Source organism: Jaculus jaculus, chromosome 3 (genome assembly GCF_020740685.1).
Source record: "Jaculus jaculus isolate mJacJac1 chromosome 3, mJacJac1.mat.Y.cur, whole genome shotgun sequence".
NCBI lineage: Eukaryota > Metazoa > Chordata > Mammalia > Rodentia > Dipodidae > Jaculus > Jaculus jaculus.
This window is the reverse complement of record NC_059104.1, coordinates 168803205-168819514: the sequence shown is the minus strand read 5'-3', so window position 1 is coordinate 168819514 and position 16310 is coordinate 168803205. Positions and strand designations below refer to the sequence as shown.

Below are 16310 nucleotides of genomic sequence, written 5' to 3'. Positions count from 1 at the left end.
GCCAGAAAAAAGATATTTATGCACACTGATTTTGAAAAGGAAAGACAGAGCCAGGTGTGGTGGCACACACCTTTAATCCCAGCACTGCGGAGACAAAGGTAGGAGGATTGCTGTGAGTTTGAGGTCACCCTGAGACTACATAGTTAATTCCAGGCCAGCCTGAGCCAGAGCCAGAGCCAGAGCCTACCTTGAAAAACCAAAAGGAAAGGAAAGACAAATCAGTCTTCAATTACCTGATGACTGGCTCTTCAATTTATTCCTGTTCTCAAGCCTGGGGGTTAAAGGGAGATTAAAGTTCTCCATTCCCATATCTTCACGTTGCTGCCTGGTTACCATGGCACAGATCCTTGATAATGGCAAGGTTCCTTTGGCAACCATCTGGTCTCTTACATTAGGATAATAGTACCTGAAAAAGCACAAACAACACAATATGTTCACTGAAAGAGTTAGATGGACGAATGAGGCAGTCTGCCCCAGTGATCAGTTTTCATTAGCTAGTTATTCTGGGAGCCTGAATTTTGTATTGGTGGTTGACAGTGGCTGCATTTCTTGCCCATCAATTACATGGAGAACAAACTCAAGGACTATACTGAGTTTAGGACAAATCTCACAGGCCTTCTGTATGAAGTGTCTGCATGTCTTTTGGATCTCTGGGAAGTTCTTAAAACTTCCACCCCATAGCAGTGAAGTGGTTGTAGGTGGAGAAGCCTTAGTCTTCAAGGTTCATCTTTGTCTTTAGTCTCAGGACTTTCTGGTTTGCAGAAATAATGAGAGCGTAGCCAGGCATGGTGGCACGCCTTCAATCTCAGCACTCAAGAGGCAGAGGTAGGAGGGTCACTGTGAGTTTGAGGCCACCCTGAGACTACATAGTGAATTCCAGGATAGCCTGGGCTACAGTGAGACCCTACCTTGAAAAACCAAAACATCAACAACAAAAAAACTGTTTTGTATGTGATTTCCACCTGCTTGTTGGTAAAGAGATACTTCTGAGATCTATCAATCAATCAATCATCTATCTATCTGTCGCTGTTCCTGATGCTATTTCTTCTTTCACATTTATATTCCCTTCATCAGTCTGGCTAGCTTCTTAGAAGTGTGGATTAAAGGGGATTCATGCTATGTACACTCATGTCAGTGTCTTTCCTGGAAATCTATCAGTATCTGAAACATTAAGTGGATTTATGTTTAAGAAGACTTCGTATGTGCTGTTGGGGAGACCAAAATGAGTTTACAAGTGGGAAGACCAGGTGGGAAGCCATCACAGTAATTGAGTATCAGATGATAAAGACCTGAAGTAAATAAGGCAAGAGACTACCAAAAACCATGAATGATACGTTTAAAGGACAGTAGGAGGTAAGGCTAATAGGATTATACCTCCAATGTAAGCAAGTAGTAGTTTAAAAGTATGAGATATAACTGCTCCCAAGATTCTAACAGACTTTAGTAAAAATTAGACATAGAAATTACCAACTACAAAGACTAGAGAACAGACAGGCCGAAGGGGCTACTAAGCTTTGCAGAGTAATGTCACCTGGGTGGCAAAGGACAGGGTGCTCCATGATTGTGCATTTCCTTCCTTGGCTCAGGTTGGTCATACTGTACCTGCACCAGATTTCAAACTGGACACCACCTCCAGGCACAAGCCCCTGTGAGGAGAAGACACTTAATAGCAGCCTTTGCACTGGAATGTCCAATGGCAACAGGAGAGAGTGGTGGTGCTCACTATTAAAGATGGGATCTGGAACACAGAGTGTGGTTGAAGTTCTGAAGGGCTTCAGAGTGATTCCTTTGGGAAAGAAAAACAGCAGTTCAGAATATCTAACACGTCAATCAGATAGTCCAAGAAACTCTGGCTCTGGGTCTAGTGGGGCAGAGATTAGATTTGTTGTGTATTCTTTGAGACAGGGTCTCACTAGGTTCAAGGCCCAGGCTTGCCTTCAACTCTACGTCTTTCTGACTCAGCCTCCTGAGTGTTGGGATTATAGACATGGGCAACTGTGCCCAGACAGGTTTAGATCTTAAACTTGGCACTGTTGTTGAGGTCCAGGCATGTCAATTCATACTTGGGAACTCTGTTTTCTCTTTTTTATAAAACAGAATCTATCTGGATAAGTATAGGATTTAAAATTATGATCTGCCTGATATATATTATATTTGTTCTTTAGGAACAATGGCTCAGTATCCCCCAATTCCTTAAAGTAGTTACAGTGACTTTACAGAGCATGACTACCACAAATATCAATATCAACTGGATATATATGTATATTTCCTATGTATATACAGCAATAATAGGAATATAAGGAATAAATGAAGGAATAAAATGTAAGTAACTGGTAGATCTAGGTAAAGGGTATACAGAAATTCTTTGTACTCCATCATATCAAAATAAATAGCTGGGTGTGGTGGTGCACGCCTTTAATTCCAGCACTTGGGAGGCAGAGGTAGGAGGATCACTGTGAGTTCGAGGCCATCCTGAGACTACAGAGTGAATTCCAGGTCAGCCTGGGCTAGAGTGACAACCCTACCTCGGGAAGAAAGGAAAAAAAAAGTAACAAATCTACTCAGGATAAACAAAATTCCTAAGTATGTCCAATAAAAGAACTATGCACAAATGAGAAGCCCTAATTTCCCATGCTCACCATTTTCAAGGAAGTCAGGTCCTTTGAGTACACTGGGTTGGGAGTCTTGGAATGGAAAGTAGTACTGGACGTAACAATCTGCCTCTCCCCAGACTGTTGCCTGAAGAGGGGTTAGCCCTTTAACCATCACCACATGGAATTCAAAGTGGTGCTCCATCAATCTGTTTCCTTGGTCTTCTGCCTATTATATGAAACATGGGTGAACTTGGAAGAGTAACTTGTTTAGAATGTTCCTGCTTGCTTATGAAGAAATAAGTGAACTGGCTGATATTCAAACAGAATTTTTGTTTTGTTTTGAGGTAGACATTTAGAAATTTAATATAAACTCTTGCTTGTCTAAGTCTCACAACTGCCCAGAGTAACCAGACCAACCATGCAGGAATTCTAGACCATGAGACTGGTCAATGTTAGCAAATCAGTCAGTGTAACTCAGTGTATTAATGGATCAAAGAAAACTTCAATCCCACATGCTAAAAAGGGATGTTGTAGAACTCAACATCGGTTGTTGATAAACAGTGCTTGGGACACAGAATAGAAGGCCATTTCCTTAACAGGAAAGAGAACACATAAATATGCAGAGCAACCAGGTAGTAATTATTATTCTAAAGAAGTTGGGGACAAATTTTAATAATTATAAAAAAATTTAAGGAAAATTAAAAAAAAAAAAAAAGAAGTTGGGGGACACTGAGACTGTCCAGTAATGGCAGGACTACTTGCAGAGGCAAAGAGCACACTGTTACAAGTGACTGTGCCCTGAGTACGGGCTCTGCCCGGCACCTCGCCTGCAGAAGCTAATTCAACATGCTTAGGCAACAGGTCAGACACAGTTGCAGGGCCAGTTCTTTACTTTTATCTTATACAGCTTCAGTACACATTGGACAATTAGTTATTAAAAATATTCAAAGAGGGACCTGGAAAGATGGCTTAGCGGTTAAGCGCTTGCCTGTGAAGCCTAAGGACCCCGGTTCAAGGCTCGATTCTCCAGGACCCACATTAGCCAGATGTACAAGGGGGCACATGTGTCTGGAGTTTGTTTGCAGTGGCTGGAAGCCCTGGTGTGCATATTCTCTCTCTCTCTCTGCCTCTTTCTCTGTCAATAAATAAAAATGAACAAATAAAATAAAAAAGAATATTCAAAGAGGGATTCGGTATTCAGATAAGAGTGGGACTGTATGTTTAAATGTGTTTAATCTTAACTATTAATCGAACACATACGAAGCAGAGACTACATTAGGTTTTTGTTTTGAAACCCAACAACATATGTTAGCAATACCTGCTCAAAAACTTGCTCTGGAAAACAGAAAGCTTGCAATTTGATTCCTTGAAAATGGGGGAGGGGTGGGGGATAGACCTCTTAAGCATTACCACAGCCACTTAATTTAGCCATACAGCATTACATAACAACTTAATACTTTTGATTCTGCAGATGGCGAACTGGATGAAAGACACCAGTGTAGGAAAGAAATCAACAGTAACTGGATGTCTAGCTACATAGACAGATCGCTCAAGGATTTTCTCTGTGGTAGCACTAAGAAATGGTTTCTAAGCTTCCGTAAGGATCTGGATGGATTTCAGAGTCTACACTGCGAATAGTGGGTCACATAGAGTTCTTCATAGGTGATCCTTATTTCTCTGTGCGTTTTATGTAACTTTCAATGTAATCTAATGACAGACTCTACAATAAGCAGCAAAGAGAAGTTCTGATTTCATAATAGTCCAATGCATAATGTCCTGATATTTCCCTAAGAGTTCTTTTCCTCCTAGAGATATTTAGATTTGTCATTCAGATTCGGACAACTAAAAAACATAAAATACAAGCTGGGTGTGGTGGCGCACGTCTTCCAGGTCAGCCTGGACTAGAATGAAACCCAACCTCTAAAAACAAACAATACCAACAAACCCCAACCAACTGAACCCCAAATAGGTAAAATACAAAGGGATGGTGGTGCAAGTCTTTAATCCCAGCACTCGGGAGGCAGAGGTGGGAGGATCACCATGAGTTCGAGGCCACCCTGAGACTACATAGTGAATTCTGGGTCAGCCTGGGCTAGAGTGAGACCCTACTGCAAGAAAACAAACAACCCCCCCCCCGAAAAAGATAAAATATTCAAAGGGTATGGATACTGAAGTTTGGCTTTTCTAATGGAGACAATAAATATTAAGACCTATGAGGACATGACATAGTGGAATCAAGACTAAGTTGGAGTTAAGAGAGCCTGTGTCTGAACCTTAATTCTCTCCCTCTAGGGTTTTGTAATATGATGTAATATAATGTTTAACCACCTTTAAAAGAGAATGACAATAACCTTCCTCTTGCAGTTGTAGGGAAATAAGCATGGGCAGGTATGTCAATGTGCTTTCTCACTTGCATAGCACTATATAAAGTAAGTTATTAGAATGAAAGCAAGGCACTTGACTCTAACTTTGACGTGAGGACTTGGCTAATGGTAAAATTTTTGCAAACATATTGGGGCCATTCTCTTCACCTGATTTTTACAAAGATGTTAATTAAATTAGTAAATTAGAGGATTAATATCTGGTTGTCCAGATATTCTTTTCTTTTTTGTGGTACTGAAAATCCAACCCAGGGTGTCATACCCGACTAGGTAAGTTCTTTACCACTTAGCTACATCCATCTCCAGCCCTCGATTTTCTTTATAAATTCACAGAACTACATATAGGGAACCATTTAAGTGTAAGAGAAAAATACCAATGATCCTGTGACTTAAAGCAAGCACTTGAGTGGAACTAAGGTTCTTTTCTTGAACTTTTCATACTGAAATAAGGACTTGGGGCAATAGTGTCACTAGAATATGTAAGAGAAAATGCGATCATTTTCTGTGAAGCACAGTGTTGAGTCACTACCATAGCGACAGATGCTGCAGATGGCTGGTCCAGGAAGTGGGCTGGCCTGGGGCTGAAGGGAGGGAGTGTTCCTTCTTCATTCTTTAATCTCTGCAGGGCTGTTATCTGCTCAGAAGAACCCATGGCTAAGAAGACTCGAAGGCTCCCATTTTGGTGGCCCGAGAACACATCAATCACGGGCATGTAGCTGTCAACAGCAACGACTGGGTACTTGGCCTCAAGCAGTAGGCGAGAAATCTTGGGATCTCTGGAGAAAAAGAAGTTGAGAATGGGCAATGAGAAAACATTGGCCACATAATTAGTCAGTTTGTTTCTTACTTGGTTCATTTTCTCACATTGTTCAAAATGAACCTATAGGGCGAGAGACTGCTCAGTGGTTAAGGCACTTGTCTGCAAAGCCTAACAACCCAGGCTCGATTCCCCAGTACCTACATAAAGCCAGATGCACAAAGTGGCACATGCATCTGGAGTTTGTCTGCAGCTAGAGGCCCTAGTGTGCCCATTCTCTCTCTCTCTGCTTGAAAACAAATACAGTGTTTTTAAAAAACAGACTTATAAGCTGGGCGTGGTGCCACACATCTTTAACCCCAGCATTCTGGAGGCAGAGGTAGGAGGACTGCTGTGAGCTTAAGGCCAGTTTAAGACTTAGTGAAGTCCAGGTAAGCTTGGGCTACAGCAAGACCCTACCTCAAACAAAACAAAACAAAACTTGAACCTATAACTATACAAGTACATAGCAGTTTTCCAAACTGTGACTTTTGGTAGTAACCAAACTAAAATTACAAGACAAGTAAGTTCAAACTGCAGTAATTATGGGGCTAGGCACTGCATATAACTGAAAGACAGACTAAAAACAAAGGCAGAAAGAAACATTGAGAATTCTTCCTTTGGGGAAAACATTTTATTAGCGGAGGTTATGCTGTGGAGGAGCATGGTGGCTTTAATGAAGCCAGAGAGGGACTGCAGCTTCTGAAGGACAATGGGAGCCTTTTGCTTTGATAACTCTGGGAGGGGGAGGAAGGAAACTTATTCCATGTGATTCAATCTGTGCTAGGAGTCACTGAGGCACTAGATAAGCTCCAAGGCCATGACCCAGCTGGATGAAGGTTTCCTTGACAAGCTTGGCAAGCGACGCCCAGCAGCAGGGGGATCTTCAAGTGACTGCAAGTGTTCTGATAGGAATGTGTCTAATTATCTCTGTACCATGGAGGCACCAAATCCACTGTCTGCAGTGGAACTGTGTCTCAGGTGGAATTTGCTGAATTGCATTTACTGTACAGAGACAGTGTGGTCAACCAGAATGGTATAGATTTTACACGCTGCCAGCTAAGATTTGGATAATATTCCCCAAGATACCTTCTGTTTATTGAGCACTTATTGCCTGGTAGGCATCTGTGTAGTGTTTACAATCCATTTTGCACTCTAAAGGTTGATACTGTCAACCATTCAGGTTAAATAACTTAGCTAAGCATGCACAGTGGTAGGAGGCTGAGCCTTGATTCAAGACTTGAGCCTTTTGATTCTATCAGCCTTCTGTTTATCTACTTACCCATCCATCTACTGTTCTATCACTGAGCTACATATCCATCCAGTCCTGAACTTTTGATTCTGTGATTTTAAAACCAAGTGCTTTTCATGCTTACCAGGGTGAATCTTGGCTTTGCCACTTACTTGCTGTATGGCTTATGTAATCAATAACTTCTTTGAGCCTGACTCTTTTTTTGCAAAACATATAGGCACCTAAAGTACCTTCACAGGATTGCGATTAGGACTAACAAGAACAAAATGTCAATCGTGATCCTTGATACATGGTAAATGCTCAGTAATTGGTAGTTACTATTGTTTATACTCTCTTCGCAAAGAATGGGATCTAATGGAATGAAGAGAGAAGTGAAGAAAGGGAAGGGAACACCAGTCAAGAGCAATTTTATAAGTAAAAAGAAAGATAGGGGAAAGCCAGAGCTTCGTGCAGACAGTGGCATCCCTCATTTCGGCTGCACTTCTCGTCAGGCCATGTCTTTACAGTGATACAATCACAAGTTCTTGTTTATTCACAGAAGGTAAAGCCCATACATTTCCTCAGTGGACCCTTATAATTGCTCCAAAGGTGAGACGGGATTTATCATCACCCTCATTTTACAGATGAGGCAAAGAAAGCCAGAGAAGGTACATGACTTCTTCATGTTAGAGGACAGATTTCCACGTCAGAAAATAAGGACGGTAATACTTCATGAGGTAGTAGTAGTAAGGCTCAAATGAGAATGCATATAAAGTGCTATTTGTAAAATGTAAAGCACAGCATTAGAAACGGAGCCATGAGGAGGGTGCTAGGAAATAGGTCAGTACCAAAGTAATTAAAAATTTGTGCTTTGAATCAAAACAAAAAAAAAAAATATGGTCTGTACTGAGGACAGAAATAGTTTTTGGAACAGTATTTGACCTAGATGTTAAAGTAAGGCACACTCATCAAATCTGAAGATCTAAAATATAGTATTTATTACAGCAATCTTGAGAACAGCTGATACAAGCCAAGCTGACTTTTCTTTTCTTTTCCTTTTTTTATTCTTTTTTTTTTTTTCAGGCTAACTTTTCATGATGAGAGGGAAACCACTATCTGTAAGGTGGTGACTCTTTCCCCCAAGATGCTAAAGTTTTAGTTGAATACTGAAGTAGAAATTAGCAATTACTTATTTTAGTTTTAGTCACCTTAGCCTACATTTTCCCCCCCAAGTTTTAACTAATAATTTTTTATTTATTTAAAATTTATTGGGAACTTCAATACTTTAACATACCAACATATTGTAAACTGGTTGTATTCCTATCAGGGTATCATTTTGTGTTCTCTCTCCCCTACCCTCATTCCCCGAGTGCCCTCTTCAAAGTTCACAGGCCACACAGGGATGCTCACGTTATTCTTAAGCTAAACGGAGACGTTAAGCCCATCAGAGTCTTCTCATGGCTTATGTTTATCTCCTTTGATTAATGCTACTTTCAACTTTCACTCTTGGTTAAGGAAGTTATGTTTTACATTTAGCAGTGAATACCAGGGAGACCCAAGACCCACTAAAGTGACAAGATGAGAAAGGGGGAGTCCCTAATAGGACACCAATCATCTCTATCACATCTGCCAGGGCCCAGGAAGCATTATAGACGAAGAGGTGCATTCAATATGGGCGGTAGCCTCTGGCAGCAGAACTTTGGTACAGTGAACTTCAGAGCCAGGCTATCTGGGTTGCAATCCTGGCTCTACTCTTATTGCATACATGACAAGTAATTTAACTTCTTTGCATCTCTGTTAATTCATGTGTACAAGATGGGAAATAACTATGCTTGAGTCAGAGGTTGCTATGAAATCAGATGACTCGATGTATGTAAGCTTCTTAGTGCCTGAGACTTGGGGTCAAGTGTCCGAGCCTCTGAGCCATCTCTCCAACTCTAGGAAGTGCTATCTGCATGGCCACTTTACCACAGGAAAAGAGCAGCAAGTGTGGTGAAACAGAGAAAGACCCTCCAAGGATCCTTGGTCTATTTATGTTTGCAAACCCACAGAATTCCTCTTCAGTCTGTGCAAAGTTAAAGATGCAAAATACAGAATACTCCAAAAGATCCTATTTACTTGAATGACATGTAAAACTGATGGAGGGGGAGTTTCACCAGCCCGAGCAGCTTGTCTTGTCCTGGGCTCCGCACCTTGTTCCAAGTCTCAATTATCATCACATTGTTCTTAAGCCTTTCCAGATACGTGGAAGACAGGCAGGCAGGAATCACCTGCGGGAACAACAACAACAACAACAACAGCAACATCCGCACTTGAGACAATTGGTTCTTTCATTCAACAGGCAGTTACTACTGAAAGCAAACTATATGCATACGGTGTTGAGCTAAAGGTACTAAAATAAAACACACCCTGTATCCTTAACAGAAACACAGACTGCTATTAGAAGGCCAGCTACAGACCAGTGTGTGTCCTCTAATGACATGGCTCATACGGGGACTGAGAGAAGGCTGTCAGGCGTGTCAAACACATCCCGGCCACACACACCCAGCCTGTTCAAAGGCAAAGTGGTCCACTGTAAATCCTGCTGAGAGGAAGATGTTTTTGAGACAAGGATGCCAAGTGTTTAGAAAAGGGTTAAATCCTTTATCAAAGGCAGCCAATCCATTGGATGGAAAGCATTTAATGTAATGAATTAGTGCAAAAATCCCTATCCAACAGGTGTCATAGCAAATAGTGAAGCCAGTCATTTGGATTTTCAATGTACAATTATTCCAGAATTGGTGAGCTGTAGTTGAACCGGAGACCCAGAGTCAAGAGCAAGCAGCTCCATTACATTACCAGAGCGAAGGGGACCATCAGTTTGAAGGAACCTAAACTTTAGCAACAACTCTAATAGCAGAGGGAAGATAAGCTCCAGTGATGACTCCAATGGAAAACACGAGAGGCAAAAGGGGTGAAGGCAGAAACAGTAAGGCACGGGGCGGCAGAGTGTGTGCTTTACCTGTTCAAGGCTCGGGGTTCAATTTCTAGTGCCTTAAAAAACTCCCAATATGGTATCACACATGACAGAAAGGCAACAGAGGCAAGAGGAGCAGTGCACAGGCACTTTTGTATCTGAGGACCTCTACTTACATAAGGTACCCAGAGTACATGTCTATTCCTTGAAACCAAAAGAGGTAAAACTAATAGCAAGCTCCTACATGGAGAGGAGAGGGAGCACACGCTAGCTTTTGGAGGGAAAAGTCACCCTAAATCTTAAGGGTGAGCAAAAATGAACGAGCATAAAATGTTCTGCCTAACAGGAATCATACAGGCTGAGAGGGAAATTGAGGGCAGAAGGGGCCGCACAGGTACAGAAAAGATGCAGAGGCTGAGCTGAGGGTAGTGGCACATATTTGTAGCCCCAGCACTTCAGAGGCTGAGGCAGGAGGATCATGAGTTTGTAGTCAGACTGAACAACATAGCAAGTTCCAGGTAAGTATGGGCTACACAATGAATTCTAGTCTTAAAGACAAAAGGAAAAGAAACACATGGTGCAGAGCTCAGAGAATAGTCAGGGAATGCTGAGTAGCTGACCACAGCTAGACTACCGAATGAGACGGAAGAGCGGCAAAGAGCGGCAGGAGTTGAGGCTGCAGACACGCATGGAGTCAGTTAAATGATCCACGCTAAGGACTGACGTGCTGGCCGTGGAAGGACGTAAGGGGATGTGTTGCAGAGACAATGGAACTTGCAGGATCTGTTGGACTTAATGAGTAAGTATGCATGTTATGCATACATGTCAAGAACAGCTTTCAGGTTCTGTTTAAGCTGGGCATCATGGGGCACACTTGTAGTTCTAGTACCAAGGAGGCAGAGACAGGAGGACAGTTGAGGTTGAGGCCAGCCTGAGCTACATAGTGAAACCCTGTCTCAAAAAAAAAAAAACCAAAAAAAAACCCCCAAAAATCCTGGGGACTGAAGAGATGGCTCAGTGGTTAAGGCACTTGCCTGCAAAGTCTCATGACCTATGTTCGATTTCCCAGTACCCACGTAAAGCCAAGATGTGCAAAGGGTGTATGTAACTGAGACAGAAGAAAGAAAAACAGAAAAAAGTTCTAAATGTTCGCACTGTCTTTAATTTTTTCTATCTGATAGAGCATTCCAGACAATTGCAAAGGTCTCTTGCAGTTGACATCCTACATTTCCTTTAAAGATGGAATTATGATCTAAGAGATACATGATTCCAACGCCCGTCACCCCAATGGATACGACATATCCAGTTACCTGGGAAAAGTTGAAGACTGGTTGTGTGGTGCCCCAGGCGATGACAGATCTGGTGACTTCCTCTGTGCTAAAGAGCTTGCAATTTAAATAGACGTTGCACGGAGGCTGTTTCTCAGATTCCCCAGTAAAGAAATCTTTCCCATCGGGTACCATCAGCAGCACATGCAACAGCAAAGCGTCTTCTTTTGTTGATCCATTTATCTGACTCATTAAATGGTGGGACGTTGGTGCCGCCATGATGATGGAAGAATTTGGGGCTAGGGGGCTTGGTGATTTAGGGTTGGGGAGTATCAGGTTCTGTGCTTTCTGGGCAGTTTCCTCATGAATGTGACTTGGGTTCGGTGGATTTTTGGTGCAGGTAGGATCTTGGCTTGGTTCTGGTAGTATCTTGTCTGGATCTGTGGCAGCAGCAAGAGGGGGATGTTGGGTATTGCTACCTAACGTAGCACCGACACCAGTGAAATCCTTACTACCTATGACAAGCTCCATGGTTACCTGTAAAACACAAAAGAAGGGTCAGGAAGAACTGCTTGTAGAATTGGAGTCAGAATTTTGGAGCTGGACTTGATATCAAATTATTAGAAAATGAATTAACTTGTCTTCAAATATAAAGTAGGAGGCACACAAAAGGCTACATGTACATTAACTTGTCAGACTAAGAAAAGCCAGGCCATGGGCAGTCAATCATACATGCTCAGGACACACTGCGGACTTCTTGAATGTGTATCTATGTACCTTCAAGGGACCAAGTGGAGTCGGACCACTTTCCTGTTGTACTGGAAGCTGGCCACTGAACGAAAGCAGCTCTGACTGGATGACAGTTCGCAGAGGAAGTGATGCAGAGCCAATGACTTCTGGCTGAAGGAATAAAGAGAGAAAAACCTTAGGTTGAAGAGAAGCGACAGAGGATTTTAATTCAAGTGACAACCCATGATGGGTTAGAAAAGACCAGTGTTGATGATGTACAAAGCTTACTTATGTAACCTGACCATGATACCACAGGCTGTCATAGTTTAGTATCCCTTCTGGGTCTTACGATGTTTCCCTGGAAGACTATGAAGATTTCATAAGCCACAAAGAGGTTATCTTTTTCCTATGAAAAACTAGTTCTCACATACTGACATTTTAAATAAAGTCATTTAACAAATGTTAAAAAAAAAAAAAGAGTTCTTGCTGGGCGTGGTGGCACACTCCTTTAATCCCAGCACTTGGCAGGCAGAGGTAGGAGGATCACTGAGAGTTTGAGGCTACTCTGAGACTACATAGTGAATTCCAGGTCAGCCTGGGCTAGAGTGAGACCCTACCTTGAAGATGAAGGAGGAAAAAAAAGAGTTCTTTACTCAAAATGTTCAAATTTACTATTAAAAATAAAAGGAGGGGCTTGAGAGATGGCTTAGCAGTTAAGCACTTGTCTGTGAAGCCTAAGGACCACAGTTCGAGCCTCAATTCCCCGGGACCCATGTAAGCCAGATGCAACTGGAGTTCGTTTGCAGTGGCTGGAGGCCCTGGTGTGTCCATTCTCTCTCTCGCTCTGCCTCTTTTTCTGTCTGTTGCTTTCAAAGAAACAAACAAAAAAATTTAAAAAATAAAAATAAAAGGAGTTTTATGTGCTATAAATTTTTGCCATTAAAACTAGAAAGTTAGCCGGGCGTGGTGGCGCACGCCTTTAATCCCAGCACTTGGGAGGCAGAGGTAGGAGGATCGCCGTGAGTTCAAGGCCACCCTGAGACTACAGAGTTCATTCCAGGTCAGCCTGGGCTAGAGTGAGACCCTACCTCAAAAAAAAAAAAAAAAAAAAAAAAAAAAAAACTAGAAAGTTGGCCAGGCTTGGAAGTCCATGCCTTTAATCCCAGCACTCGGGAAGTTGAGGTAGAAGGATCACTGTGAGTTTGAGGCCAGCCTGGGGCTACAGAGTGAGTTCCAGGTCAGCCCAGGCTAGAGAGAGAGCATAGGCTAGAGTGAGACCCTGCCTCAAAACAAAAACAAAAACTAAGAAAGTTCTAACACTTGATGAGCCTGATGCTATCAAAGCTGTGGAGAAACATAATTCCTCCATATGCATTAAACAGGGAAAGGGAACTGGCAGAGTCCTTTTAGACAGTAAATGTGGCAATTAATTTATACTTTTTGATGCAATAATCCCATTTCTTGATCTTTTAAAAGATTTTATTTTTATTTATTATTTGAGCCAAAGAGAGGGATAGGGAGAATGGGCACTCCAGGGCCTCCTGCCACTGCAAACGAACTCCAGATGCATACACCACCATGTGCATCTGGTTTACGTGGGACCTGGAGAATCAAACAGGGTCCTTAGGCTTCATAGGTGTGTGCCTTAACCACTATCTCTCTAGCCCCCATTTCTGGAAATAAAAAAAATTATGTTTTATTTATTTGAGAGAGAGAGAAAAAAAGAGGGAGGAAGGGAGAGAGAGAGAGAACTGGTGCATCAGGGCCTCTAGCCACTATAAACAAACTCCAGACACATGTGCTACCTTGTGCATCTGGCTTAAATAGGTCCTGGGGAAATGAACCTGGGTCCTTTGGTTTTGGTTTTGCAGGCAAGAGCCTTATTGATTAAGCCATCTCTCTAGCCCCAGTTCTGGAACTTTTATTAAATAAACAATAATACCTAAAAGCTCTGCATAAATATGTATAAGTAGTTAATAATTAGAAATACCAAGACAATAACTAGAAAAAAGAGCAATCACAAGCATAATCATCACCCTCTAGAGAAATTCCCAGCTTAGCAAGGAAAATAACTTTAAGTATGTCCCTGCTGTGAACGGTGAGGAAAAGTAAAAAATCCCTAAAGTACCTTTTTCTGTGGTATTTTCTTTGCATAAATTTGGAAGATGAGGCTAGAATTCCACCAGTGCTCTATCATTGAGCCCCCAAATTGTACTGGAAACACAAATCGCTGCTGGAATTTCACCACTGCGAAGGAGAACGGATACACAGGCACATGTCACAGAATCCAACTGGAGTCTCATTAACCTCCCACCTCCCTTTCAAGTTTTGGGGGGAAATCTAGTCAAACATGAGCACACACAATGATCATAAATTAAAAAATTAAAGACAAGTTGGTAGGAAGGGTAACAAAACAGGGGGATCGGCTGGAAGTAACAATGAGGGATAGATGAATTCAGAGCTGAACTAAAAATCTGTGACATCGCTGGGCGTGGCGGCGCACGCCTTTAATCCCAGCATTGGAAAGCAGAGGTAGGAGGATTGCCCTGAGTTTGAGGCCAGCCTGAGACTCCACAGTGAATTCCTGGTCAGCCTGAGTTAGGGTGAGACCCTACCTTGGAAAAAAATTGTGACATCACAGAAAGTTGGTAACGGTTGCAAGACGGAAGTAGCAGAAACAAGGAACTCCCTGGGAACAGCAGCAGAAGTGAAGCAGTGCTTTACTGCGAGAAATGAAGGTCAAGTGTATTGAGCACAGAATATGGAAGGAGACGTGTCCCTATACCTCACTACTGTCCCTACACCTCACTACAGTTAAGGCCATGTGACTAGTCTGAAAAGACAAACTGGAGGCCAGGGAGGTGGCTCAGTGGGCAAAGCACTTGCCACGTACGAGTGGTGATCTGAGTTTGAGTTTCCAGAGCTCATGTAAAGCTGGACACAGCAGCAAGACATTGCAGTCCCACCTCTCCTATTGTCACGTGGGAGGGGCAGACAAGAGAATTTCCAGAAGTTCACAGGTCAAACCCATCTCAATTCAGGGTTGTCCTTTGACCTCATGCCCATGTCCTGCCCCTCACAGATGATAAATTAAAAGTTGGTAGGAAGTCTAACAGAAAGAGGACTGTCTGGAGGTGAAAAATGAACTTAGAGTGGAATTAAAAATAATAAAAATGAGCTAACATCCTAGCTAAGGAACAGAACATTCCCACTGTCACTCTGACAACACCAAGTACTGACATTAGGTAGCCATATTAGGGTCTCTTGAATAGAAAGACATTTCTGCTGTAAACAATGAGCTCTTGTAAGAGGGAGAAAGAGATGAGGGCTTTTGAGTTTGTCTTCACAGATTCAGCTTATCTAACTAGTCAGCTTCCCCCAGGATCCAGCTGTCTCCACCTCCCAAGTGCTGAGATTTGAACTCAGGCCCTCATGCTCACAAAGCAAGCACTTACCGACTGTTGCCTTAGCCCTTCCATCTTAATTCTTGACTCTGCATTTCTTTTCTTACTCTTAAACAGTATCTGAGTCTTGCTATCTGAATCTACAGGCAAGATCCAGAAAACCAATATCCACTAGATTGTTTCTCTGGTTGCCATACCAGGGAAGGGAAGACAATGCATGTCACGGGAACGCTGGGAGGGTCAACTGAGGGGACAAACGAAGAAGCACTCTGGGCACTGTACAAATCTTAATGGAGACAACCAAACTCTACAATATATGTGCCACTCTGGGCATCTGGCTTTATGTGAATACTGAGACTCAAACCCTGGCCCTTAACTACTGAACCATCTTCCCAGTCCAAGAGGTATTTTAAGAGCCCTATAAATGCCCAGCAAGGAGGAGCATGCTTCTAATCTCAGTGCTCAGGGGGCCAAAACAAGGAGGATCCCCAGGGCAGCCTGGGCTAGACAGAGACCCTACCTGAAGAAAACAAAACAAACAAAAAAAGGTGGAAACTATCAAATGATAAGTAGATAAATGATGGAATATTACTAAGTTTTTAAAAAGAATGAAGTAGTGATACACACCACAACATAATAAAACCTGAAGACATGGTAAGACAAAGAAGCTAGCTCCAGAAGCCATGGCTGCTTGACTCCATTTATACGAAAATAGCCAAACTGCGACACACTGGCAGCTACTTGGGTGGCGGTGGCGGTGGCGGTGTGGGGGTGGGGAGGGGGCGGGGGGGGGGGAGTAGGGAGTGAATGCTGGTGAGCATGGGGTTGCTTTCATGGGGAATGAAGACGTTCTACAATTACATTATGGTGATTACTTTAAGAACTATTACATTATACAAATCAAATGAGTGAATTACTTATCAACTATATTTTCATTACAAAATTAAAAAA

The 16310-nt window shown here is 42.4% G+C and overlaps 1 protein-coding gene across 3 annotated transcripts in view; it reads right to left on the bottom strand.

Annotated features, from left to right (window-relative positions):
• C2cd3 (C2 domain containing 3 centriole elongation regulator) overlaps positions 1–16310 on the bottom strand; it is a 115021-nt gene that overhangs the window by 58337 nt on the left and 40374 nt on the right. For all 3 annotated transcript variants that reach the window (XM_045145184.1, XM_045145187.1, XM_045145186.1), the window contains exons 12-19: positions 14084–14202; positions 12004–12126; positions 11269–11763; positions 9121–9272; positions 5505–5751; positions 2640–2820; positions 1603–1786; positions 234–406 (exon numbers count right to left, since the gene is read on the bottom strand). In XM_045145184.1, the coding sequence (XP_045001119.1) occupies positions 234–406; positions 1603–1786; positions 2640–2820; positions 5505–5751; positions 9121–9272; positions 11269–11763; positions 12004–12126; positions 14084–14202 (1674 nt within the window). The remainder of the gene's footprint in view (positions 1–233; positions 407–1602; positions 1787–2639; positions 2821–5504; positions 5752–9120; positions 9273–11268; positions 11764–12003; positions 12127–14083; positions 14203–16310) is intronic.